The sequence below is a fragment of the Tyto alba genome, unplaced genomic scaffold (assembly GCF_018691265.1).
Source record: "Tyto alba isolate M040663 unplaced genomic scaffold, T.alba_DEE_v4.0 Super-Scaffold_30, whole genome shotgun sequence".
Classification (NCBI taxonomy): domain Eukaryota; kingdom Metazoa; phylum Chordata; class Aves; order Strigiformes; family Tytonidae; genus Tyto; species Tyto alba.
The window spans coordinates 3,553,085-3,579,313 of NW_024881305.1; the positions used below are offsets into that span (position 1 = coordinate 3,553,085).

Consider the following 26,229-nt stretch of genomic DNA (forward strand, 5'->3'; position numbering starts at 1 on the left):
ACTCTCGTGATGGTTTCAAAGAAGGTGGTGGCCGGTTTGCTCTTGGTGTACATGGTGTCTATGCTGGCTGAACAGACCGAAGGCTTTGTGCCCTTTTTCACCCAGAGCGACTTCCAGAAAATGCAGGTAACCCCTAAGAAACATACTGCAGGACCTGGAGCCTTGAATAAATCAGGAAAGGTGTTTCTTCCTCCCTCACCCCCCAAGCTCTGCCAGCACACATCGTGGCACTGTCATCATTCCCATCACCTGCCCCTTCTGTTCAAAGGGGAGATACAATGATACTGGCAGTCCCTCACTCATCCCAAAGTTAAGGGCTATGGGAGCGGGCAGAGACAACTTTTAAGATGTGAGACTAGAAAGGAAGAGCCTGTATTCCTTTGCATAAGAACTAAAAGACCTGTATGGATTACCATCTGCAGCTAGTGGGTCTTGTTTTTCTTTCCTCCATGTTAGTGGCTGTAATTTTTATAGAGAAGCTGCAGCCTCCCATCACCATGCTGATGGGTCTTTTTGTTGTAACAAATAATTAACGATCCTCCAGATGGTTGTCACCTCTGGGATGTGCAGAGAGGAGAATGCTTTTTCTTTTGATGTGAAACTAATACTGTTGAAAGGTGTCAGGCAGGCAGCCTCAGAGACTGCATCTTCTTAAACACAGCTGAAGTGAGCTTCCCCCGCACGACACAACCCATTGATACCAGGGAGAAATCTCGTTTCCAACACCTATCCTCTCACTGGATAGCGATTGCTTTTTGTGGGGAGTACAGTCACCCTTCAGCCTCCTTGAGGAAGATGATGGGGACCCACGCACAGTCCCCAGATCAATTGTTCATACATCACAACCCTCGTAGCTAATGTATCTGCTAGTGATTGAGGGTCTTCTAGATGTACGTGGGTGAAATCAGTCTTCCAAAGGCTGTCTCTTCTCCTCTGAGCACGCATTCAAACCAAAGCAAGTGCACAGCAAGCAGTCAGTTTGACACTGAGCACAGCCTTCAGTGCATTTTACATGCCCTGTCATGTCTGTCATATCCCAAAGCAACTTTGGCTTTTCTCTTCGTGCTGGGAAGAAAGGGAGGGTCCTAAAGCCAAGGTTAGCCCCATAAATGAGGAAGGACTGACATTACAGACCTGCAAGAAAGGCTGGTAATACAGAATATCTGCACAGAGCTCTCCATTTGCAATGAAGGCTGTGCAGGCTTTTATTAAACTTCATTGCCACTGCTACAGCAGGAGTCAGGACCAGGCCTCTGGAATAGCTCTGTAACATCAGTACACTTGGCTACCACACCCTGCTGACAGTGCTATCTTACACAGATCAAAAGAGTCGTCTACAGTGCCATGTTTGCTACAGATCTTTGCACGCAGTCCTGTAACCTGAACTTACAGCCAACATTGCAGCTCCTGCTGCATGTCAGAATTACGGTTCCCAAGGCCAAGCTGACCGCAGCCAACGGGTCCCTCCTCAGCGAGCTGTGGTCCTGGGGAAGGATGCTGCACTGGCTCCAGGCAGCACTTAGACCTCCAGTCCCTCTGGTTTTGTGCCCAGCTCCGCAGGCTCCTGGCTGCTGGGCTTCACACTGTTGATACGGTGCAGAGCGGGTTTGATACCCGCACGATGCTGTGTCCCAGCATCACTGCCCTGTCTGCTCTCTGCTGTGAAGTTGCAGGAAAAGGAGAGGAACAAAGGAGGGCAGAAGAAATCCCTGACCTCGCTGCAGCAGCTGGAAGAGGAAGGCTTCTCTGAGCAATCCAGTGCAGGTGTCAACAAGGTCAAGACCATCCAGGTATGTTGAACCGTGTGACTCGAAGGAGCCCACAAGGACACACAAGGGCACAAGTAGCCCAAGAATCAGCCCACAGGGCCTGGTTACAGAGCACAGGGCGGTGTTTGGTGGTGGTGTGTGAGAAGACAGCGGGTGTTATCAGGGAGCTCACAGTCAATATAAAGGAGTATCACCTGTTTCCTTGCAGGCAACTGGGCAAGGTTGTATTAGAGACAGGTTTTACTTCCACCCTATAAATTATCTTGGACGTTCAGCAGCCTGGTCACCCCTCAGACCCACCTGGATTCTGCCTTTGGGAGATGGAAACTACATGCAGTCTTTCTTTGCCATTCAGTGAACGCCAGCCAACTGCAAGGCAGGAATTTTCAGCTCTGCTTCAGCTCTGGGTTTAACTTGTCACTTTTTCACCCAGGTCCATATTAGCTTCTAGGTGTCACCTCTGATCTAAAGGTCCTCTGCACTGGCAACACCTTATTTATAAACATGGGCCCATACAGCCACACCTCCCTGAAGTCTATATACAGAGCAGAAAATTGCCAATTTTAGGGATTTAAGTGCCAATCTAAACCTTCAAAGGCATGCTTACCTGGTTAGCAGAGTCTGAAAATTGTGCTTTTCCACTTGAATACAGGAAACTCTTTGCCCTGTCCATGCAGCCACTCCTGCGGTGAGCTCGGCCATTCTCTCTGCTAGCAAAAGGAGTGTGTAGGTCCACCCCAAACTGCAGGAGAGACTGAGCAGGCCAGGCAGTGGGACTAGCTAGACTGGAATTTTTCCAAGATGCAGGTTAATGTAAAACTACTCTCACAAACGTGGTACACCAACAATCAATAATAGGATTTAAACAGCAAGGATTCACAGTTCAAAGCATTAAATAACTGCCACATGCCAGTGTCTAACACCCCTCTCCGCTGCAACCACAAGCCCTCCTGTGCCTCCAGCCATGACTGGAACAACTCTATTTATTTCAGGTACATCTGAGCCACAGCTGGCTCAAAGTCAGGCAGGCTGGGGGCAGGATGTTGTCTCATCCTCAGTCTTTACTGAGGCAGGGTGCTTCACCAGCATCAGTAAAGCTGACGGCTTGAATGGCCAAGGTGTGAGATAGTGGAGGATTATAAGGTTCAGAAATTATTTTCTTCTTTACAGTCTCTGTTTCCAGGAGGTACCTTTATCTGTGTTTCTGAATCAGCCCATAGATGGTCCAATGCATGAAAACTTTGGCATGCTGAACAGCACAAGATTGGATTGACTTCAAAATGTTGCTTTTCGCCATATAAGGATCATCCTTTTCCTTTCAAATCAGCCCTAGACCCTCTTACTGCCTTGAGCAAAGTGGGGTCAAATCACCCCAACCTAGCTTCCTCTGCCCTCCTCAGCTTTTCCTTCTGACTCTTCTGGCTTCCTCCACAGCTAGCTGTTCCTGTCAGAGCTGGGATGTGGCTCACCTCAAAGCAGCTGGAAAAATACCAAGATGTCCTGGAGAAACTGCTAGCAGAGATGTTACAGGACACCCCAGACGGTACTGTCAGGAGGTTGATTTCTGCCTTGGGAATTCTGCCTTTCCCTTCTCTCTCCAGCTTATCATCACGGAGATATTTATATTCCTCAGAAGGGCTTTTGTGTCATGTTTGTTCACTTTACTGAGTCCTCAGATACCTCACCCGCTCTCATGTACACGCGCTTCTGGGAAGGTTATTCACTCTCTTAGGGTGCTGTCTGTGCCTTAGAGCTGATATTGACTGTCAGGAGCATTGCAACACTTCCTAGCAGCTGGGACTTCTTCCCACTTCCCTACTCCTCCTCCCCAAAAGTCCTCAGTCCTCAATGTGCAATTTCCAACAAGCTACACCTGCAAGGCAGCTCAGCACCTGCAGTCAGATCTGAACACCTTGCTCACTGCACAGGGACTTAACATGAACACTTAACTACAACTATAATTAGCTGTAGTTCAAAGTGTTGAGAGCTAACAAATCCAGCCCTGGTCTTTGTTCTTAGTATATGGGAATTGCAATGGAAAGTATCCAGGGGCAATACGTTATGCAGCTATTCCTGCCTGTGGACTTGAGGGGTGGTGGAATGGGTCTCACTAGTGATATCTCTGGACCTTTGCCTTATCTAGGCTTAGATGTCTCAGACAGGAGGGTCTCCTCTATCTATCCCTGTGGGAGCTGTTATTCTGCTTTGGCTGTGCTGATTTCAGTTTGCCTTCTAGGTTTTTAGCTGGGGAGCTGAGGAGGAGGAAACAATATATAAAGCCTAGGAAAGACTGAATGACAAATTTAAGGACACTTGTTCTCTCCTCTTTCCTTTTTAGCTGACTGATATCTGCAGAATCAGAAGAGAAAGCAACGTAGCTTGCTAGAGCTAAAAGACTCCACTTATGTAAACGAAATCTGTAAAAGAGATTAACAACAAAATCTGAGGTGAGATAATAAAATGCGCAGTATAATTAAATGGAGGATTTGTGTTGTCTTTTCTGCATGCCTCTCAGCCAGATGGCAAGCAGCAAGTGTGGGAAAGAAGAGAGGGAGGGTTTCCAGTTCCAGAGAACATCACCATCCTTCTGAGAAGTACAAAGCATTTTGCAAAGCCTGAGTAATTAATCATTGTGGATTAATAGTTTTAGTTCTCCCTTTTTGCAGTGAGGGAAACTGAGGCAAATATTTACTGGATCTCCCAGCCAAACTGGTGACACAAGTGTAGGATGAGGAGTGTTGGCTTGGGGACCTGCGTGTCCCTAAGAGGGCTCCCTGCTCTGGACGCAGGAGGGCACTCTCCCACACTGCTGGGAGAAAGCAGGAGCCCTGATCTGCAGTTCCTACCTGTGCTCCTACTCACCCAGGCGATATAAATCTAAATAACATTGTGGGGAGCACCTCTCCCATAACTACGATGTGAACAGGCACAGCCTGTGTGTAACAGCGCAGAGCTCTGGCCTTATTTCTGCCTCTCAAACAAACCTAGAGGTGAAATTGTAATTCCACTTGAACACATTGCTCTCCATTTACATACCTTTGGCTTATTTTAGAGCTGCTCCTCTATACTGGCAGCAGGAAATCCATCATATGTAAAGTAAGGACAGATGAGACCAATGGTATGTATGTCAGTATATCCAATTTCAATCCAATTTTATCCTCCCAACCTAACACAAATTCTGTTCTCACTGTGGCTCATTTAAATAGCTGTGTTTGTGCTAGAACAACACTCCTCGGTACATTCTCTGCTGCAAGCCATCCCTTAGGAAAAAAGAAATCTCCCGATGTATAATGTAACATCCAGCATAGAGTGGATTCCAGCTTTAACGTTTGATTCAAAGGCACACTCCAAGTCCATGGACTGATCAGCTCAGTGTAACTCAAAGTTTGCAGGGATTGTTGCTGATCTACGAAATCACTATAAATGAGTCTGAACGGGAGGAAGATAGAAAATAATACATTCCATTAGGATGAAAGTGAAAGTAACTGCATGTATTGCTGGGCTATAGGAGCTCAGCCAGTGCAAATCAGTCTGCAGTGGAGTGAAATCCATGGGATACCCAGCATGGAAATCACCAGAGGATCTGCACTGCATTTACACCAGAGGTCAGCAAGACCAGAGGCAAGGCTGTTTGCTTCAAAGGGGGCACAGTTGACTCATTCTTTCTGAAAGACCCAAACTTTTACCCCTTCTTTAAATTTGCTGTGCCATGGAAAAACATGGATAGTTTTCACCTGAGGGGCAAACTGCTCCTAAAAACCCTACATAAGCTCCACTGCAGGTCAGCGCTGTCTCTATAGCATCCCCCCTTGCCCAGCACTTTCACTCAAGTGGTTTCCCTGTGCCATCTAGGAAGGAATGTTGTCCAGTGATAGCAAGGAAGAAAGTGAACATGAGCCTCTTGGATTTGCTTCCTGGACCATCTCCCACCATGGTGATGGTGGGGCTGATGCTGCAGAGGTCCATAAGGAGATCCACCAATGTGACTTTGCTGGAATATTTCCCTCTGCTCTTTTGACCCAGGCAAGCTTCTTCAGCAAAAGTCTGCTATTACCCCGGTGCTCAGTTGTGTGCCAATGGCTCTTCCCAGTTGACCCAGTTATAAATGAGTTCAGGGACACATGGCTGGTTGTGACAGTAACAGTATGAACTCCCTGTCTTGTCCTGCAGCAACAACTGTGCTGTCCAAATAGGCACCAAAGTCCAAGGGGGCCTTCAGCTTTTGGAATTACCTTGCTTCTACCCTCAGAGGCTTGAATAGTGGGAAAGAAGCAGATATTCTTCTGCTGGAAGGAGAAGATGGATGGACCCCAACCATCCTCCCAGGTATGACTCCTGCTGTCAGGGCTTTATCTCTTGTTAAGAAGCAAAATTGTCTCCAAGTTGCAGGACAGATCCGTATCCACAGTGCCCTGGAAGCCTGCTTTGGAAGTCAGTAGCACCTAAGTCCATGCCTGCAAGCAGGCAGGAAGATCTTGCCAGTCTAGAAACCGAACAAGAGTTTCACGGCAAGATGAACAGCCAAACAGTTGGGGGAAAGAGGCAAGGGAAGGAGGAGAAGGAGGAGAGAAAAGAATTAAATCAACACTGACTTTCTAACCTAATAAGAAGCTCAGAGAGCTGAGGACATGACATATGATCGGAAGGATGAGAAGTGGTGTTCTTGGGTCACACCTGTGCTGCGGCTGTGAGTGACAGGGTGTTAAATTGGCACAGTTGGCTCCTGAGTAAGATTTGACACTTCCCCTGGTGACATATGCAGGACTGTCGTCCAAATGCCATGGGATAAGAAGAGGGGGTGGGATGGCAGGTTTTTTTCAGCAGCCCCTCAATCGGGGGTGGAAGGGTTCATCTACTGCCCGTGCTTTTTGGGGTGCAGCATGCTCCCCTCTTCGGGCGTCTCATGAAGATAGTGCAGATCTATTTCTACCCCTCTGCTTACACCAGTCCTGTTCTTGATACTTCAAGAGGAGAAGCAGACGGCACAGCACGCCTGCTCTTCCCATTCGATATCTGAGTTACTGCCAGCAGGCCTAAGGCAGCTTCTGGGCTAGCAAGGAAGGTGGAGGCTGTCCCCTCCTCGCTGTCCCATCTTCCCACATCCAGCTCAGGATATTTACAGCCAAGATATTCAAGGGCTACACCGTGGGCTGGGAAACTGGCTTTTCACAGTCGAGCATCTCTAAGCATCACAGCCCATCTGCAGCATCAGCAGGCCTGTGCTCGCCCCAGCAGCCTTTGTGGCTGCCCAGAGCTGTGGGGATGACGAAGGGGCTGCAAAAAGCAGAAAATCCACCATCAGCCTCATCATCGCCACTGTGGGCGGGGTGATGGAAACAAATAGGTGATTTTCCATGGGGATATAGGCTCTGTCACGTCTGAGAGACGGAGGGCTGTCTTCTCCTGCTGCCTTCTCCACGGTGTCCAGGTACCTTCAAGGGAAGGCAGGGATGCTCCCGAGGGTTGTCTTGCTAGGGAGGAAGGGAGAAGGATTGTGGATTCTCTCCACAAAGAAGAGGCATCTGTTCCTGCTGAGCTTCAGCGCTGCCAACCTCCCTTCTGTGAAGGAATCACAGGTTTTCCCCAGCCCTCCAGTTTTCAAACACCACTCCCATGTTCTCCACTCGGAAGGTCATGAAATGAGGCTGCTGGGACAAACTCTGTCCTGGTATAACTTCCCTGACCTCCAGAAACACAAGAAGTTGGGAGGATGGTTTTGGGGTTTTTGCTGTTGCTCTTTTTTCTCCAAAACAAAAGAGTTCACTTAATTCACGGGCTTGTATCAGCTCAGGCTTAGATGCCAGCATGCATCTGCATGTCTAGGCAGAGATTCTCCAAACTAAAAGCTGTGAGCTTACAGAAACTGGGTACTAAGAGCATATTATAATTCTGTATTTACATTAGACACTGCGCCACATTATTAGCTGTCAGTTGTGCTTTCCAGTTAGTGAGCAGGGGAGGCTTGGCTTAGCACGTTCACACTTCCCATCAGAACCGAGTATGCTCTTTTAATGGGCTCCCTGGCCTCTACTAAGTGTGTATTTGTTGTTGCTAACCAGACTAACAAATCTCAGCAGCTTGTTGCTGCTTTCTTGCATAAATCAGGAATAGCGAGGCGAGCTTTGTCTGGTGCCCTGAACAAGAAGGGCACAGCAGCAGGGTGGGTGTGAAAGGAGGGGTATCCCTAAAGTGGTTTTTATGTTGCGAAGGCACAGGCTAGCATCTCCAGCCTCACGGTAGCAAGCCGTGGGTGTCCACGCTGAGAGCTCTCCCGGAGCCCCCACCAGCTCCCACTCCTGCAGGACCACCAAGTTTCTATCACTCCAGTATCATGTGTCAATCATAAAAATGGCAATGCACAGACAGCCTGCATTCATCACTACTTTTTCATTACCTTTAATTAAATTCTGATATTACGCCACAGTATTTCAGCCACTTTCATTACTTTCTTTATAGGCGGCAGCAAGAAAAAGCAATTACTGTACATCATTGCTGTGCCAAAATAAATTTTCAAGTTGATGCTTGGTTTTGCCTTTTTAGGCTGCAAAGTATGCAAGGAACCTCCTTCCCTAGCAAATATCCCGAAGACCCGGATCCTGATCCTGCTGAAAGTCATGGCAAAGCTCCAGCCCACTTGACAGATGCCAGTTCAATGTCTGTCACTTGGCAGTGATGAGAGAGATGAGGGAAACGGGGGGGGGTGGGGTGGGGGTGGGGGGGGAGTGGCAGGTGGCTGGGAAAGATATTTCTTTCTCCTCATAAATGTCCTTAGAAGTGTCAAAACATTGGTGTGGCTTGGTTGGAGTGAGGCAAGAAAAACATTGGTGTGGCTTGGTTGGAGTGAGGCGAGAGGTGCTCAACCTCACTGCTTGTTCCTGAGCAGGGTACCTCAGCGTGATGGACGGACGCACTCAGATGCTGAGGATGCTTTTGCCCTTCGCTTTCTCCATTTCTCCGTCCTTTCCCCTCTCCTGAGATGAGCAACAGCTCCCGCACAGCGCCATTCCCTCTCTGAGAGAGACCCCTCCTGACCTCCTCAACATGGCGGAATCAGCGACCCTGCCTTCCCAAGATGGCGGGAGCGGTATCCGGGAAGCACCTTTTTCCTTCGACCTTCTCAATATGGCGCCCCCTACCCCCTCCCCCCCGCCTCCCTTAGCAACATGGCGCCGGCCGTGCATGGCTGAGCCCCGCGCTGCCCTTCCCAAGATGGCCGCCCGAGAGGGGCTGGCAGGCCCCACCCAAGATGGCGGCCGCGCTTCCCTCCTCGCTAGAGCGCTTCCGGTGGGGCCTGGTGTCAGCGCTGCGGCCATGGCGGACTTGACAGATGCGGAGCTCCGGAAGGAGCTGATCGCTCTCGGCTACCGGCCGGGGCCCATCACCGCCACCACCCGCAAGGTTTACGCTAAGAAGCTGGGCTGCCTGCGGGCTGAGATGGCGGCGGCCAGGCGCAGGGGCCGCGGCCCGTCATCGAGCCCGGCCCGCACCGCCGCTAGGCCGCAGCAGGCCTCTCCTTCCCGGCAGCGCTCCGACTTCACCCTCAGCCCCGTCGGGGCCGCCCGCGACAGTGAGGAGGAGGAGGAGGAGGAGGAGGAGGAGGAGGAGGAGGAGGAAGGGGGGCGACCACCCGCGTCCCGCTGGGGGACGTCTGGGGAGGGTGGTGGGCTGTCCTGGGGGGACTCCCGGGGGTCCCCCCCCGGCCGGGGCGGAGGACTCGGCTCCAGGGCTGAGGGAAGCCTGTCCCGGGACAGCTTTGGGGGGCTGAGCCCCTCGGCACAGTGGGGGGTGTCTGTAGAGAGAAGTGGGGGGGCCGGGATTGGGCTGGGGGGATCCCTGGGTGGGCTCGGGGGTCTGAGCTCCCGCTCCCAGTGGGATACATCTCTAGAGAGAAGTGGGGGGCTTGGGGCTGGGCTGGGGACATCCCTGGATGGACACGGGGAACTGAGCTCCCATTCCCAGTGGGATGCATCGGCAGAGAGAAGTGGGGGGCTTGGGGCTGGGTCAAAGTCCCAGTGGTACACATCTGCAGAGAGAAGCAGGGGGCTCAGCACTGGGCTGGGGGCATCCCTGGATGGGTTTCGGGAGCCAACCTCCATGTCCCAATGGAGCACATTTACGGAGAGAAGTGAGGAGCCCAGCGCAAGGTCAGAGCTGTCCCTGGATGGGTTTCGGGGCTCAGGCTCCTCATTGCAGTGGGACACGTCAGCAGAGAGAAGTGGGGGGCTCAGCACGGGGTTGAGGCCGTCCCTGGACAGGTTTCGTGAGTCGAACTCCACATCCCAGTGGAGCCCATCTGCAGAGAGAAGTGGGGGGCTTGGCATCAGGGCGGGGTTGGGGGCATCCTTGGATGGGGTTGGGGGGCTGAGCTCCATGTCCCCCTGGGGTACCTCCACAGGCAGGAGTGGGGGACTCGGCTCTAAACCACTTTCCAGCAATGAGAGTGGGGATCTGAAGTCCAGGAGCCATTGGGGGATGTCGGGAGGAGGTATTGGGGGGGTGAGTTCCCGAGCTCAGTGGGAGACAGCAGGGGAAAGGAAGGGGCTCTCCTCTAACAGCTCATGGAGGCAGGAAAGCGAGGTGACACCCAGCTCCCACTGGGGCACCTCGGTGGGACCTGGGGGGTTGAGTCACCAGTTTGGGAGAGGGAAAGAGGATTTGGCTTCCAGCGTTCGGAAGGAGGCAGACAGGGAGCTGAACCCTGGCAGCAGGGGAGGGGGATTGATGCGGCGGTTCCCGTGGAGGGCTCCAGCTGATGCGGGGCTGGCCTCAGGGAGCCGGTGGGAAGCGTCGGGAGCAGGGCGGGGAATAACCTCCCGCACTCACTTGTTGCGGTCAGCCCCCAAGCAGCAGATGGAGGGAAAGGGCAAAGGCCTCGAGTACTACCTCTCCCAGTTCCTCTGTCTCGCCAGCTTTGTGCTGCTGATGATTTTTCTGGGCATCCTCGTGGTGAAGATGATTGGGTCAGGCTGGCTTGACAGGAGAGAGGATAACTGTACGTGCACTGGTTTAATCCTGTTTTTAAACTTCATTCTTCACCTTTCTTTTCTGCTTTATTACTTCCATTGCCATCACGTTTATCATTCTCATTGCTATAACCTGACATCTTTGCTTCTGTCCACATTTCCATCTCCCCTTGCCCATGGGAAACCTTGTTAGTCATGGAAAGTAAGTCAAGTGTGTGCTTTTTTTCAAACGAGTTTGGCCTTCGGTTCCTCAAAACCGTGGATTTTATGGAGAGTGACATTCCTGCTAGGCCAAGGATGCGTTTTATGATTGTCCGTTGTGTAACATAATGTCTGTGTAATGGCCCGTTGTGTGGCTTTAATGTTAGCCTCTGCACAGCACAGCCCTTCATGGCCTTTATCCTGGCCACGTGAAAAGCGCAACGGTTGAATTAGTACTTTGGCACTTCAAGTGTTCCAGAGCTTCCAGAAGAAATTAAAAGGGCTTCCCCATCACCTGGTTTTAAAAGCAGCATTCACCAGCTAGAACAGATGGAAATACTGGCATTTCATGGCTTTGAACTGAAAGTAGGGCTTGGGGTCTGGTTGGGAAGGTGCGAGTCCTGACCCTCAGCTCGCTCCGCCTGTAAGTGTTTGTGCACTTTGCATGGGCTGGGAAAGCTGTTTCCTGCTTTCTCAAAGTCAGAATAAAACTGTCCGATGTCAGTGAATTTCTGATGCACCCTTTACAACTTTGTTAGCTATTTTGAAACCAGTGGTATTTTGAAGCAAGAAATCTTGTGGTACAGCTGCAAATTCTTTAAATTCGCAGGCAGTTAAGATTGCTAGAAAGTGCTGCGTGGTGGACTGGTGGCCGGTGTATATCCAGTTGTCAGGGCAGGAGGGGGCTGTTAAACCAGAGGCTGTAATCTGCAGAGCTAGCAGCTCCAACTAAAATAAATCCTCCGCTTTTGCCTTGAGGAGGCTTGATTTAAATCCCTGTTATCACCGTGATATTTCAGGTGACCATGGCACGCAGCGAATGGCATTACTAGACTGTAAAAGATCAGTGCAAAGCAGTAGGTAGTAGAGCACGAAACATCTACTTAAAAGGATCTGTTAAAGTATTCAGACCCCAGTTTTTACTTTCCAGCTGAACGATGTTCATCGTTTGCACCTGTTTTATTTGTTTTGCTTTCAGTGCTGCCCACCAAAGCAGTGCTTTGAATGCGCTATTTGCATAGCAAGGCACTGTGTAGAGTGCAATTAAGAATAGAGGAATCGGGCTTTAAAGTAGAGCCCTCTTTTAAAAAAATAATTACTTTTTTGATCAAAGCTCTTGTTTTGCAGCCAACTAATTTGCCTTCCCCTTCTTTCTCATAGTTAATCTCTTGCCTGTGGACTGTGACAAAAGAACGGATGATGTAAGCACATGTTTATTTATCTTCAGGTATTGTGGACAGGGAGTTTTCACAGAAGAGTAATTATTCTAGGTCACTTCCAACAGTATCAGTATTACTGTAAAAGTATTAGTTTTATCATTTTACAGAACAGTTTTGATTTGATGAGTTGGAATTAATGAGCCAGATTAAATTAGAACTGTATATGAGACTCTGAAAGATAAAAATTTAAATTCCCAATTATGTGAATCAATTTCTTTAATAGTTGTAACAGAATTGATATTGGTTTGCAATAAAGCTGTGTTCAGCTTTAACAATACAAGATTTAATCCAACTAATTCCCTGAACTCCATCATGAAGTGTTTGTACAGCCCTGTTTCTTTTATCCTAATGTATTATTAGGAGAGAGAAAATTTTGTATTGAATTCAGAGTTATGCTTAATCTTCTGTGATGTTCTGGAGGCAAAGAAGCCACCTGTGGTCAGTCAGCAGGGACGTCTGGTGGCCCAGTCTGGGCTGGGGAAGTCAGTGGCACTTTCAGAGGATGCACTGTCTTGCTTTTGACTCAGAAACTTAGGTCTTTGCTGCAGATGTGTTTAATTTGAACTAGTGGTGCATGGCTGAGCTAAACCTCACTGCTGGTATTTTGTTTTGATGTTTTTAGCTAGTCTGACCGCTGTCCTGTTCCTGCCTGTCTATTCATGTTTGTTACCTGTTTGTGACTTTCAGTTCTGTCAAGCTAAACAGAAGGACATAATAATGAACATGCTGCACGAGTTGTATAACTACTTGTCTGTACAAGCTGGTAAGTTCCAATTGTCATTATAAAACACTTACAAGCATTCAGTAAACTGCCTCTCCCAGCTCTCTGGACCTCAGTTTGAAGAGAAGGGGTTTATGGAACAGTCAGTTCCACTTGAAAGGCTCTGAGAAAGTCAGGTAATAGAAAAATAGAAAAAGGTCTGTTTATTTTTATTCTGAACAGTGCTTAGCTAATGCATTCATATCACTGTGCTCTTGTGGAGTGGTCCTTATTTGCACTTGATATATTGGGAATTTGAGGTGGAAATATTCAGTTTTATGGTTCTTTTCTACCAGCGTCTTGAAATTGTCTTCAAGACACTCAGAGCCAGTAAGTGTAAGCTGACGTGTTCTTACAAATAAAGTGACTTAAGAAATTGCCAGCTCTCTGCTGAAATGTGGCAGTTAATTATAGGAGTGCCTCTCTTTTTTTCTCAGTACCAACTAAGACAGGCTCTCCTAGATGAGGAGCTAACCGAGCACAGTAGTTCAGCTAGCCTCTACTATGTATGACCAACTCTGGTCCATAACTAGTGTTTTGTGATGGAGAAGGCTGCTAGATATTCAGTGTATGAGTAGGAACTTGTTCAGCAAGATGTATAACAGTGTTAATCAGTAAAAGTACTTAAATTCCATTTTCTAGATTTTCAGACCTCAACAAGGATGAAGCCTTTAGATACTTAAGCTTCACAGGATTTCTAAATCTTTTCAAATCAGACTTCGGCACCTGCAGAATTTCCACCAGTTTTGCATAGGTTCTCAGCACATTTGTTTAGTCAACTTTATAAAGGAAGATTTATAAGATTTAGTTCCTCACCAGCATTTCTCTGCCTGGGTAAAAAGTAGAGCTGCAATTTAGGCTCCTTGGAAGCATTTTGAATGCTGATCACTAACTCCAACACTACAGCATTTGATATCTGATGGAAGGAACCCCTCTGCAGGACATAAGGTCGGAAAGATGGTTATGTACCTTGCAAGGGGGAGAAACAGTATTTTTTCCCCTTCATTCTGTGTTGAGTAGCTCACACACTGAAGTGTGAGGTTTGATTGCCCTTATCCAACCTATGTGCAGCGGCTGAGCATTTTATTAATAGTCATAATCTTATCTGCCTACAGTATCAATCTTACCTTGTAATCATTTTGCTCAGAGCTATAGCAGATTTTAAAGGATGGCATTTCCAGACAGTTTAGTGTGTTTCTGAACTGTTCAAGGGCTTTTTTTCAAAACATTATTTCTGTTTGACTTTTTTACCAGGTAATTTTGAATGCGGAAACCCTGAGAATCTGAAGAGCAAATGCGTTTGGGTTAGTGAAGCGAAGGATCATGTGGTGGTGAGTAGGCTGTGAACAGCTATTGTTATAACGTAGTGCTTAGTCTCTTATAAGGCAATAAATAATAGATACTAAAGCAATTCACCATCTGTTTTACTTCCTCATCCTGTTTTGATTCTTTCCCATATCTCTAGCTTCCCCTTTGGCCAGTCCTGTTCTCAGCAGTTCTTTTGAAAATAATCTTCTCCAACATCTCTGATTCAGCCCCTGTAAATCTAACTTAACGGTTTGTTGTTTCACCATAGTCATCAGTCTTCTGAAACCAGAAATTTCCTTGGATTGAGGGCTGGGCGGAAGAAGGATTTTTCTATACCCCAAAGTGTCAGAAGACAGACTGCTTTGATCTAGCATTCCATTTCTTTCATGGTAAACTGTCAGTAAGATTATGTTGTATTTAGTGGTTAGTCTTAACAGTCTGGGATAGTGTTATTTCACAGAGTGCTTCATGCATCGTCTATCATAGTCAGAAGACTTTAGTCCAGACAGACCTTCAGATTTAGTTCTCCTTCCTCCAGTTTGCAGAGTTATGATAAGAATTAACCTAGGGACAGACCGTATAGAACAAATTCTCCCACCACTGTAATGGAATAGCGTTATTCAGTATTTTAAATGAATGGAGAACTAATCTTCTTACGGATTTTTCTGAACAGAATATAACTGGTAGTTCCCCACAGAAGTTTGAAGCTGCCCTGCACTGGATACTAAACAGTAACAAGGATTTGGGAATATGGTAAGTGGAAGCCCACTGTGTCAAAGTTATGTTTCTTGGTGTTGGCTGATACGTAATCTGACATCCTTTGTGGTGTGCCCTAAAAGCTCCCATACCTCATTAGATTCCAGAAGATAATCTGGGATTGGCTTTACCAGTGCTTGCTGGGCAAGCTTCCAAATGAAAAGTACAGCCCTGCCACAAAAATTGGCAACTGAGCTCATTCCTTGGGAGCCTTTGCAATGGGGGACACTGTGTTCACTGTGTTCACGAACACACTGGTTGCAGATGAGGCATAAATGTGAGGTCAGGGCTCCTTATGGCTGTCAATGGTTGGGTTGTGCTTCTCGCAAGATTAGAGGTGATGGTCCTGGTGTCCTGCCCACACTCCTGTGACTACAGCACGCTGCTTAAACTTGCCCTTGCAGTTGCTTTTCCCAATATAACTTTTCTTCAGTACAGTTAACGGAGACAGAGCTGTAGTACTGTGTGGAACTGCATCCTTTGACCAAAGGGTTTATTGGACAGCAAAGCACTCTCTTCAGTGGGTAACGTCACCCATGCTTTGGGATCCTTTGGAGCAAGTCCTGATGAGGAGGAGAGGAAAATGAATTCTTGAATGGTGCCTTTTTTTTAGTGTCAGTTGTCTTTCTGGCAGAACACACAGTACATGTTAAAACGAACGGTCTTACTGACTATTTAGGGTGTTGGTTGGTCATTGGTGGGGCTTTTTTCTCTGGGGTTTCTTGGCTAGCAGCCTCTTCAGTACATGAGAAATAGCAGAAGTACTATTTTTTTCAGGTAAAAAATGCAACATTCGGGCTATAACCTAATGAAAGACTCTTACCCATAGTCCACAGACATCATTATCTTCTTCTGGGAAGTGTGGGCTTCTTCCAGTCTGTGTTAACTCTGAAGTCTAACATTTGTTTGCATTTTAACATTGCTAAACGCATCTCTGATTAAATGAATTGTAACAGTAGTAACGCTGGAGTTGGGTGGGCATAGCTTGTATGAATTTCCACTGCTCGATTTTTCTCTGAAAAATTCCTGCAGCTACTGCAGTGATTTAGGAATCAGACATGTGTCTACTGCTTTGATTATTGGTGTGTGGAAATTCACAGGACAGGATAGAGTTTCCTTAGTGGCAGGTTTGGATTTGTAGGTGGGCTGGGATCCAGAGTTTTCAAATTCATACTTTTATACAGGAGCATTGCTTATGTCATGAGCTGTGTGATACAATATACTCCCTTTTTTTTTTTTTTTTTTTCATAATTAGCAGCTCCGCTGGCTGTTGGCTGAATGGATCCACTTTCACGAAGTCTGCATAGCATGCAGAATGAGTGTTCAGCATGCTTAAAAACCTGCTGGTGGCATTTTTTAGCAAATGCTACATGAGATTATTTTTCTAGGTGCTAGTCTGGGAGGCAGAACTGAAAATGAGCTCTGCACTGGGTGATTCTGCTGCATATTTTAAATATTTTCATGGAATTTGGATTGTAAATAAGACAAGGGGGTGGGAAACAACTGTGTGTCTCCAGCTACTGTAGAATCCAGTAGCTAAGTACAAGCTGCCAGCAGTTTGTGAGCTGTGCACTAGTAAATTGAGAAAACGTCTTTGTCTAATAGGTTATTCATTGCAAACATAGAATGAATTAGTAGCTTAAAAAAATAATATCCCCTTTAGTCTAAATTCCTCTGAATCTGATGGCTCTCACTTGGATTACTTGATGCCTGTTGGCTAAGTGTATCTAATAAGGAAACCGCATCAGTGTAGACCTGTATACAAAGAAGTGGGTAAAAAGCATATCGGATAGCACAGCAGGTGTGTAGAAGTGATTTTGCAGGAGGATGTGTTATCGATTTTGCCATGAATGCTTTCCGAGGGTGTGTCTGTTCTCACTGCAGATACAGTTGATGCGTTGTCACTTTTCTAGCTAAACTGTTTATGCTCATCTGTACTGAGGAAAACAGCGCAACCTCCACAGACATTCGCAGTCTCCCTCAACTGCTCTCTCTGCAATTGCTGATGAGTGACTCAGTAAACATTTCCATTTCTCTATGCTGGGAGGTGGGAATCCAATTTAAAGTTTAATCTTCTGCACGCTGAGAGGTGCTGTCAAAGAGTCTGCAGAGGGAGACTTCAGTTTACCAGTGGGAGTTCCAGCCCTGCTGCCTTTTCTAAAGCCATATCCATTCCTTGCTAAGCAGCCAGTCCCAAAATGTTCTGGAAAGACAAGCTGCAAGGATGTTGGTGTATTTTCTGTGTGGTGTACAGAACGAGTTACTGCATCCGCAGTCTGTTTGTTCTCCCTGTCTTGATTAAAGACTGCAGTTGGAGTGTCTGCTCTCTTCAGTGAAGATTTTCTGCCTCTTCCCATCAGGTTGAAAGGCAGAGACCTTTCGGAACCAGTTACCAGAGTGGAGGAAGTGTTCTGTCTTGAATCAGCCCATCCTCAGATGGGGCTCGGCTGCCGTTTCCGTCGGGCAGTGGTCACGGCCATTATGAACCTTTTCCTGTTTTTCTGGTGTAAGTTGTCGGTGTTAGTAATCAGCTTCTCCCCTTGCTAGCTGTAGAGATGAACCTGTGCGCGTGCACACATTCTCCCAGCCATATGAAATTGGTAACAGAGGTGAAATAAACCTACTGATGAGTTAATTTCTAATTAACCTTTGTTCTGGCAGCAGAGGGAGACCTGTAGACCTGCTCTTGTGCTGTGAGTGCTTAACACTTACTTTAAATCAGCAAGCTGATTAGCTCTCTGGGTATTTCTCAAGTACCCATTACTACGGTCTGCAAAATAAGTATGTTAACTTACCTAAAAGATGCAAGTTTTTCTTTCTTTTCTTGCACTAAGCTGCAGAGTCTTCTAGCCTCTTTAATAACGACTTGTAGCATTTTAGTGTTAGAGGTTTTATTGGAGTAGTCTGTCATGCCCCAGCTGAGACAGAGGTCTTACTGAGTGAGGTGATAACGAGAGATGAGTGTTGACTAGAAGAGTTTATAATCTAACCAGACAAGGTGGGGGTGAAAGGGGATAGTTATGTTTATTGTAGAGGCTGAGATACTAAAGTTAGCTCATGGTGTAATGGGGGCATTTGTCAGTGCTAAACCTTCAATATAGATCTCCTGAATTTTGGGCTTGTGCTGGAGCCCCGGGCTTTATTTCCTTATCAGGCGGCTATCTTCGGAGCAGTGAAGCTTGACAGTCTTCCTAAGTGATTATTGTGGGGGAGGCCTCTAGCAAAGAGATAGCTCTGGGATTTAGAGAATTGAAGCCCTGTGGTTGTGCTGAGGTTTCTAGGGTGGCGATGGGGAGGGAAACTCCGTGGTGAGGCCTTCCAACCACCTCTTCCCACATCCACACGTGCTCTTCTGCTGCAGGTGTCGTCAGTACCAAGGTTTTTGCGGGGCGCAGCTGCACTGGTAAACAAAATGAATTGCTTGGATTCAGTTCCAAGCAGGCCTGGGTAGCAGGGAGTGAAAGCCGCCTCTGGGGAGGGGTAGCATCGGAAATAAAACTGCTAGCATCCAGCAAGTATGCATCTGTCAGTTACTAACTTCCATTTGGTTTTATTTTTCTAGGTCTGATAATCCTCTGGGGGATCCTGATCTTCCTTAGGTATCGCTGGCGGAAGATGGAGGAAGAGGAACAAGCCATGTATGAAATGGTGAAGAAGATCATAGGTAGAATCCAGTAGCTCTGTAAATGCAAGTAGCCCTGTTCTCCCCTCTGCAGTGTTGAGATTTCTCACTATTTTGTCCTCCTGCCCTCCAGCTGTAGTCCAGGACCACTACAAGGAATGGGAACGGAATTTGGAGCGTTACCCCTATGTCGGCATTTTCCATGTTCGGGACAGCCTCATCCCTCCTCAAAGCAGGTGAGCTGAATTTTATTCATTAAGGAGGGCTGTCAGCATGATGTTTTGCAGCTCAGCTAAGAAATGCAGTTATGGAGCAATGGACCATGAGCAGACAATTGATGGGAAGCTGGACTGCAAGAAGAGTGTGTCTGTCCCTTCAGTTTATAAAGGATTTTGACATAACTCAGGCTATGTCTTAACCTGCTGCAGATTAATGTGACAGTCCCAGGGCTGATATTTTGTGCAGTGACACAGGTGTATTGTCATTGTTCTATCAAACAGTAATTGGATTTTGTTTTGCTTGGGCATGGAACATCTGATTTTCTCTCCTACATCTAACATGTGTTGGATGCTATCCTCTTTCTCAGCAGTTGTACCTTATTCTCCCGACAGGTGCTGTGCTTTGCAGAACAAACCTTCCCATGAGTTGAGTAGGGTATTGGGAGGCTCTTCTGAAGTGGTTGTGTATGTTGCTGCTTGGAAAATTGCAAGTTTGAGTTGGGCAACTTGAAAGGGAGATAGGGTGAGATGGCTGGTTCTGGTGCTTTTGCAAAAAGGAGCTGTGGTCAAGAGATTTGCTCCATGGGTGGTGGGGCCAGAGGTCGGCAGCCTGGTTCTTACTTTAGATGCCACTTGCTCCATCTCCGAAGGAGTGTTTCTTGTGTTTTGGTTAAATGGAGCTACTTTGTTCTCCTGATGACACAGAATGCTATGTGTGCTGCGAAGTCTTAAAGGTCCTCACTCTTTATCAGTCACAAAATTCCTTTTCCTACTAGTGGTAACTTCATCTGGTTTGAACAGATCTCCGTGTGTGCGGTGCCCACAATTACTGGACACTGATTCAAAACTGGGGTGAGCTTCAGTTTGTCTTCCCTGGTCTGAGATCTCTCTGCATGCAGGAAGAGTGAGGGCAGTTTGCTAATTGAGTCCCTTCGCAATATGAATTGAGCTTGAAATTCAGGGCAGTCATCAATTACTGGTGCTGACAGAGGGGTCTTGTCTTCCCAACCCCGGGGCAGGACTTGTGTTTTCATGACCTGGCCTGAAATTGCTTCTAAACCAGAATTCTGGTTTAATCTCCTTTACTGTCTGCACGAGGAACAGGAGGCAGCTAGCAGTAGCTTGATCGGCAGCCACAGCTGCTGTAAGCAGGAAAGCACAATGAGGATATGATTCCAGTTTATTTTCTTTTTGTTGCTGTTTCTTGCAGGAAAAAAATGAAGCGGGTCTGGGAGAGGGCTGTGGACTTTCTGGCTTCAAATGAATCACGGATTCAGACAGAGTCACACAGAGTAGCAGGAGAAGATATGCTTGTGTGGAGATGGACTCAGCCTTCTTACGTCTCAGATTCAGAGCACTGAAGAGGAGCAGAAGTTGAGCAACTGTTGATACGGACCTTTGCAAGGGGACAGTCCCTTCTCTGGTGGTGGGAAAGAGCAGGTTACGGTCCTAATCTCCTAGGGTTGGGGATTGCACATATCTCTTTGCTCTTCTTTCTGAAAATCTTCACACACAAAAATTCAGGGCAATAATGTTGGCTTGGAAAGAAGATGGGCTTGAGCTGGTGGGAAGCAAGAATTGTGCCAAAGTTAGCCTTCTGGCTTCTGTAGGCAAGCAAACCTAGAATAACCTTTTAAAAAGAAAAAAAGAAAAAGCATACCTAATACGGAGAGACTTAAGATCTCTCTGACACAGCACAGGTGTTTAAAATTTGACCTTAATTCTGCAAAGGCCAACTGGTGGCAATGTCCATCAGGGAATGTGTTTAAAGAAGATTTAACATTTCCCATGGAAACATTAGGATGGCAGTTAAGATGCATTTTGTTAGAATTTGTTTTTATCTGTGCAAAAACAGTGATGAAAGCACTTGCTGCTTCCTAGAGAGGAAAATGTCTGTGTTGGCTTCACCCTTTAAAAATGGGTGAGAAGGGGAAAAGTCAGGTGAAGATAGTCCTAGAGGGAGGGCAGTCGAATGTGCCTTGGTGGTTTGGGCTGGGTTGGATGGGATGGAGGAGTGGCTGTGACCCTGTTATACCTTTTAAGTCTGCAGTCTGTGTGCTTTATGATTTCTGGGGGGTGGGGGGGTGGGAAATTTGGGTGGAAAATAAAGGATGTAGGAAGCTTCAGAAGGCGCTTTCTTGTGGCTGCAGCCAAAGGGACTGCTTCATGGGCTATTAAAGAGCAGCTTTGGAAAGGCTGCTAGGACTGAATGTACATGTTTATCCTGGGCAGCTGCAATGTATGTGCTGTGTGTCAGAGCAGAGATGTACCTACCACGCGTGGAGTGTCAGTACAGGGATCGCCAAGTCAGTGTTCCTGCAGCCTCACAATAGGTACAGGGAGCAGCAATCCATCCTCTCTTCCTGCTGCAGGCATTGCGTTTTGTATCTATAACCATTTTGCTACTTAAGTTTCTTTTTATGTCCAGCAAAGGAGTGTTTGTTTCAAAGAAAATAGCACCGGTGTGTGGCAGTTTAGGCTAGGCAGAGATACTGCTAATCTGCTCTTCCCAGTACTGCAGAGCAGCTGTCCAGCTCACCGCTAAGACAGCAGGGACCAAATTAATTCCTGGCATAAGCCAGTAAAACGTGCGAAGAGAAGCCAGCCTTGATCTGAACCTGTGTGACCCATGGATGTCGTTCTCCTTAGCGTCGCGGGTACAGCGCGGACGCTCGCGCTCACCTCCGCCGGCGGGTGCAGGGGGAGCTTCCCCCGCGCTGGCCGGGGGCCGAAGCCCCGCTCCCCGCTTCGCAGGCTGGTGACGCCACGTCCAAGGAGGGTCCCTGCTCACCTCGCGGTGTGAAGCCTGCTCTCCCTCCGCCCCGCTGCTGCCCGCCGTGGGCTTCGGCACCTCCGCACCCCGCGGGCCGCTGCCGAAGGGCTGCAGGGACTCCTGGTGTACCTGGTCAGCCGAAACGAGCGGAGAGAGCAGGTTTCTCCGGAAACTAAACACGGGGAGGTGTTTCCCGCTAACTGGGAAATATCCTGCGTGGAGTTGACTCTTACCCCATATTTAATTTTGGTTGCGAAGGCAGGGTGTTTGAACAGAAGAGGAGATGAGACTCGACAGCTGTCTTCAGTGACCAGCTTCTTCCACCATTAATAAAACGGGATAAAGCGAAGGCAGCTTGATTCTTCTAAACTGTAACAAGATCATCACTGCTGCCTTAGAAATTTTTGCAAACACCAGTGCCTACATTCTTAAGCCTTTTTAAAATATTTGTGGGGTTTGGGTTAGCTTTTTTTAATCCGTCCAAATCCTGGAGTGAAGAGTCAGGCGTTGCAGTCATCTTTAAGCATTAAACTTGTTTTTGTAGAATAAATTTTACTAGCTTGGTGCTGTTTATATGTTCAATTTAGCTCTGTAAATCCATATATAAAATAAATTTATTACAAATAACTCGTTACCTTTATTTTTATTGAGGAGTCACAGATTGTTCCAAGTGCTTTCGGTCAGGCAGATCAAATAGATCCTGTGCCGGGGAGCTCACAGTTTCTAAGAATAAGACTGAAGATGTCATGGGGATTGCATGACAGCCTAACGAGACAGCGTGGATCCTTGTGACGCTCGCTGACCTGGGCGCAATCGCCAAGTTTTTTGGTTGCAACTGAAATCTGTGTTTTGGGAACAGTTGGCATGAAGCAGAGGTGTGTGTGAAAGGCAGTTAGCGTCTTTAGCTGCGTTTTCTAAAGACTGACAGCTTGGCGGGTTGTGAAATTGTATTAGTTTAGCAGGTTGATCAGTATTCCTGTGGCCCATCATAAAGCAGTTATTTAAAGCAGGGAATGGGATGGTGCAATAAGTCTGTGGTAACTGAGTGAGGGTGCCTCAAGCTTCATGTGTTTTGCAGTTGTTCCGTGAAAGGCAGATCCCTCGTGCGTTGGGTGTCTGTAGTCAACAGCTGCTGCAGAAAACCCTGACTCTGGTCCAAGCTGCTGATCCTGTGTGTGTTGTGGCATCCTCGGGGCCTGGTTAGCTCGCCTGGTTTTTTGGGACGTGATGTGAAGTGTCCGGTGACGGCATTGGAAGACTGGGAAGCAATAAGGGAAGTGTTGGATATGGTGCTGGAGTGGGATGGATGTCCCTTCCCACCCTTGCTCCCAGGCTGTTTCTTGTCACTGGATACATCGCTTCCCTCCTCCTCTTCCAAGGGTTAACAAGCTTTAAGCAAGGCTTTTACAAAGCACTGTAAAAAGGGGGATTTTTGTCAAGGAAAAAGGCAAAAAGTCAAGTCTTAGCCTGTTCACCAGATCCCCAAGGTTTCCAAGGTTGCCTGGTGAGTAGAAGACACATAAACACATCTTGATGCAGGGTCTGAGTTGTCTTCAGGGTCCATTTCCATGGGTGTTTTTAATTCCTCTCTCACCTGAGCACGAGTGACTCAGAACATGTGCTACCGTGAGTTTCAGCTTCTTCAGAGTCTTCTCCGGACACAGCACGAGTAGTCCATGAATCATCGTTGCGTAACTTCTGTGGACGTGGTTGAGTCACTCGTTCGGTTAGCGAAAAGTTTAATTAGTCTCATAATGTAGGTCTGGATGACAAAGGGGGAGATTTCCACCGGCGCAGGAGGAGGTTGGCTCCGTGGCAGTCAGTGGGAGCTGGCTCCATCCTCTCTGGCGTTGAGTTGTTGCTAAGGTATGGGAACAAAAGGCAACGCAAGGCTAAATCTCTCCTCTGAACCTGCATTCCTGCTCAGATGCTTTTACCCAGTCCAGGTTGCTAAGTTACAGCTGAAATATATTCAGGGTTAGGAAATAGTCTTTGGTTTGGTGTAATTACACGTGCCAGAGGATGTTTGCTTTCAGCCAAGCTGCCGTGGTATTTTCAGCAATAGTCTTCCCTCCGTGTCCCTTCTTTCATTTACTATCTTGAGAGCAGAGACTAGTTTCATGCCACGCTCACTGCCAAGCTCCTGCTTGCTCTGTACAAACTGCATTGATAATTTCTGTGGTACTAGCAGTTTTCCCAGAACCCCAGGGCCATTCAAAGAAGAGGGAATAGCTGGGTTCTTCATCCCCCTGCCCTGCTCTTCTTACAACTTGCATTCGCTCAACCAGAATTGCTAACATCCCCCTCCCACCTTCTTGCAAAGTATTAAGTTTCTATAAATAAATTCTCCAACGGTGGGCTGATAAAGCCATCACATCCCCTTACTGTCAAAAAGGAAAATATGTACCAACAAGGAATCTAAAATAAAATTTGCCCTTTATCTTTTCATTTCCTGCTTCCATTTAAAGCCTTTCACATTAAATATTTTGTCTCCTGCTGACATGACAGCTGATGCTGCGCCTCATTTATGGGGCGCAGAGTCAGGGCGCCGTGCCAGTTCTCCTGGAAAGATCAACGTGAACTGGAGAAGAACGAGCACGGGCAGCGAGTCCTGCCCGAAGGTGCCTCCCTCCAGCACGGCCCCTGTCCCGCGTCCCAAGCAATCAGCTCTCCAGCGCCTGCCCCGGGATTTCCACCGTGACTTCATCCAACCTTTAAAGCCCGGCCTCCAGGTAGGTCTGGTGAAAAGTTTTTGGACATAAGCAGACCCCTCGCAACAGCAGAGCGTGAGGGGCGAGTCCTGTCCCTACCCCTAGGGGTGGCGGGGGCTGCCCGGAGCTGCAGAGCAAACTCCGATGCGGGGAGCAAACCTCTGCGCTGACCTCAAACTGGCACGTTGTTTTTGAAGGAACGCTCCTGTAAGGCTGGTGAGGTCTGGCGCAAAGCCCACGGGTGTCTTTTCAACTGGCCCTCCAAAACGAGGAGACCCCAGCGGGCTGTGAAAACCTTCCTTTGGCTTCGAGCTCATCTCACCCAGGGGTGCAGTGTGGGCTCTGTGCCGCAGGACCCCCCACCCCGCCGCTTCCCCATCCCCAGCTCCTGGCAGAGCAGCGGCTCCCCGGGGCCATACTCTCGGGTGGCAGGAGGACACTGGAGCCTCGGCTGACCTCCCCTCTGACGGAGGAGACCGCCTGCCCCGTGTCACTTTGCAGAGACCTGCTGTAGGGCCAGATTCAGTGTTTACATCCCAGCTCCAAAACAGCTCTTGGCATCCAAACAGCGACAGCAGAGGAAAATACTCGCGGGTGGCGAGGGGCTGGGAGCAGGGCTGGGCCCGCAGGGTGCAGCTGAGGCTCTCCCATGTAAAACAGCTCAGAAATGGGTCCTGGGGGTGTCCCTGTGCTCCCTCCGGGAGAACAGCTCCTGCTTTGCTCCCAGCTGGGGTCCCAAAGGTGCCACCAGCAGCAACGACACCTCGACGAGGGGTTACGGGTGAGGCTCCAGCACCCACCAGCAGCACAGGGGCATTTCCAGCCCCGGGGCTGGCTCAGGGTGCCTGGCCCGGGGGGTGGCTGTCCTGGTGTCACCGTGCCACCAGCTCCCATCTGGCACCGCTGCCTGTCTGGGGAGAAAGGGGAGAATAAAACAACAGCAAAGACTTAAGGATGGTCCAAAGCCTTTGGAGGTGGGAAGGGGGACAAGCTGCACTGCCAGCATCTGTGCAGGAGGGGGAAGGACGGGCACAGCACAACGGGATCAGTGCTGGCTCTCTGCGTGTCCTTGGCAGTTTTTGTTGGTTTTCTTTATTGTCCAAGGCAATCCCGAGTCACACAGTTTTATTCCAGCTCTCCCACAGGTATAAATTTAGTCATTTAATATGAGACAGGTCCTGCACAGGTCATGTCAGGATGAGGCTCAGTGGTGCTGAGGTTATCTGAGAGCTGGGGACCAGGCAGCCCTGGCTCACTTGAGGCTTGGCCTCCACTTCTATTAATGACAACGTCCCCATCTTGCCCCGAGATTGTGCCGGGCTTGGAGAAGTTTGGAGTCAGGACCAAGGCTGCAGCCTGCAGGCTAGCCAAGGGTAATAATATCTTTGTGCCTGTAATTAGTTCCTAATTAGCATAGTTTTAATATGAGACAGGGTTGCTCTCCCCTTAGAGTGCTGTGCTTTTTACAAGAGGCTGAGTAATTGCCTCTGTGGCTCTGCGGCCGTTCGGCAGCCGCAATCAGCCCGGCTACCTGCGTGGGGATCCCGCAGCCGCTCACGGGCTCCAGCTCGGGCAGCCTCTGTGCTCTTGTTTTAATGGAGTGATAACTGCAAAGGACATGTCTCCTGGCCCGGCAATACACCCGACATAAAAATCAGATTGCTTCAATTAACACACGCGTTAAAAATATACACGATATGCGGCAGGACAGGCTCCTGCAAAGGGGAAAGGTGCGCGCCGGTAATGTGCTGCAGCAGCCAGACACCAGTGCTGGGCTCCCTGGGGCCACAGGGCAAACTGGGTGCTTGGTGCTGCCTCTCACTGAGCCCAAGGGACACCCCCCACCCCCCCCCCCCCCCAGCCAGCATGGCCTGGCCCTCTTCTACCAGCTCAATAATGATTAGATTTAAAGCCTGATGTGTTTGGGG

The 26,229-nt window shown here is 48.2% G+C and overlaps 2 protein-coding genes across 3 annotated transcripts; both read left to right on the top strand.

Annotated features, from left to right (window-relative positions):
• Nucleotides 1-9: 9 nt before the first annotated feature.
• Nucleotides 10-8,407, top strand: LOC104365015 (promotilin). Its single transcript, XM_033009569.1, has 4 exons — nucleotides 10-126; nucleotides 1,668-1,790; nucleotides 3,204-3,312; nucleotides 8,310-8,407. The coding sequence occupies exons 1-4, from the start codon at nucleotides 10-12 to the stop codon at nucleotides 8,405-8,407; spliced, it is 447 nt and encodes a 148-aa protein (XP_032865460.1).
• A 631-nt stretch (nucleotides 8,408-9,038) lies between these two features.
• Nucleotides 9,039-22,217, top strand: LEMD2 (LEM domain nuclear envelope protein 2). 2 transcript variants are annotated; one of them, XM_033009473.2, is made up of 10 exons: nucleotides 9,039-9,850; nucleotides 9,947-10,761; nucleotides 12,095-12,135; nucleotides 12,841-12,916; nucleotides 14,168-14,244; nucleotides 14,895-14,974; nucleotides 17,338-17,483; nucleotides 18,540-18,641; nucleotides 18,733-18,835; nucleotides 20,028-22,217. In XM_033009473.2, exons 1-10 carry the CDS (start codon nucleotides 9,081-9,083, stop codon nucleotides 20,176-20,178), a joined length of 2,361 nt encoding a protein of 786 aa, XP_032865364.2. In that variant the 5' UTR covers nucleotides 9,039-9,080; the 3' UTR covers nucleotides 20,179-22,217. The 2 variants fall into 2 exon arrangements, with proteins under 2 accessions (XP_032865364.2, XP_032865363.1); XM_033009472.2 differs by having other exon boundaries at nucleotides 9,043-9,336; nucleotides 10,606-10,761.
• The last annotated feature ends 4,012 nt before the right edge of the window (nucleotides 22,218-26,229 follow it).

What these genes read in the sequence shown, in the direction of transcription:
- LOC104365015 (XM_033009569.1), top strand. Translation starts at nt 10, where the DNA reads ATGGTTTCAAAGAAGGTGGTGGCCGGTTTGCTCTTGGTGTACATGGTG. An exon ending in ACAAGGTCAAGACCATCCAG is followed by an intron (nt 1,791 to 3,203) that starts GTATGTTGAACC and finishes CTTCCTCCACAG; the next exon opens with CTAGCTGTTCCTGTCAGAGC. An exon ending in GTTACAGGACACCCCAGACG is followed by an intron (nt 3,313 to 8,309) that starts GTACTGTCAGGA and finishes TTGCCTTTTTAG; the next exon opens with GCTGCAAAGTATGCAAGGAA.
- LEMD2 (XM_033009473.2), top strand. Translation starts at nt 9,081, where the DNA reads ATGGCGGACTTGACAGATGCGGAGCTCCGGAAGGAGCTGATCGCTCTC. An exon ending in GCATCCCTGGATGGGTTTCG is followed by an intron (nt 9,851 to 9,946) that starts GGAGCCAACCTC and finishes GTTTCGGGGCTC; the next exon opens with AGGCTCCTCATTGCAGTGGG. An exon ending in AACAAGGATTTGGGAATATG is followed by an intron (nt 14,975 to 17,337) that starts GTAAGTGGAAGC and finishes TCTTCCCATCAG; the next exon opens with GTTGAAAGGCAGAGACCTTT.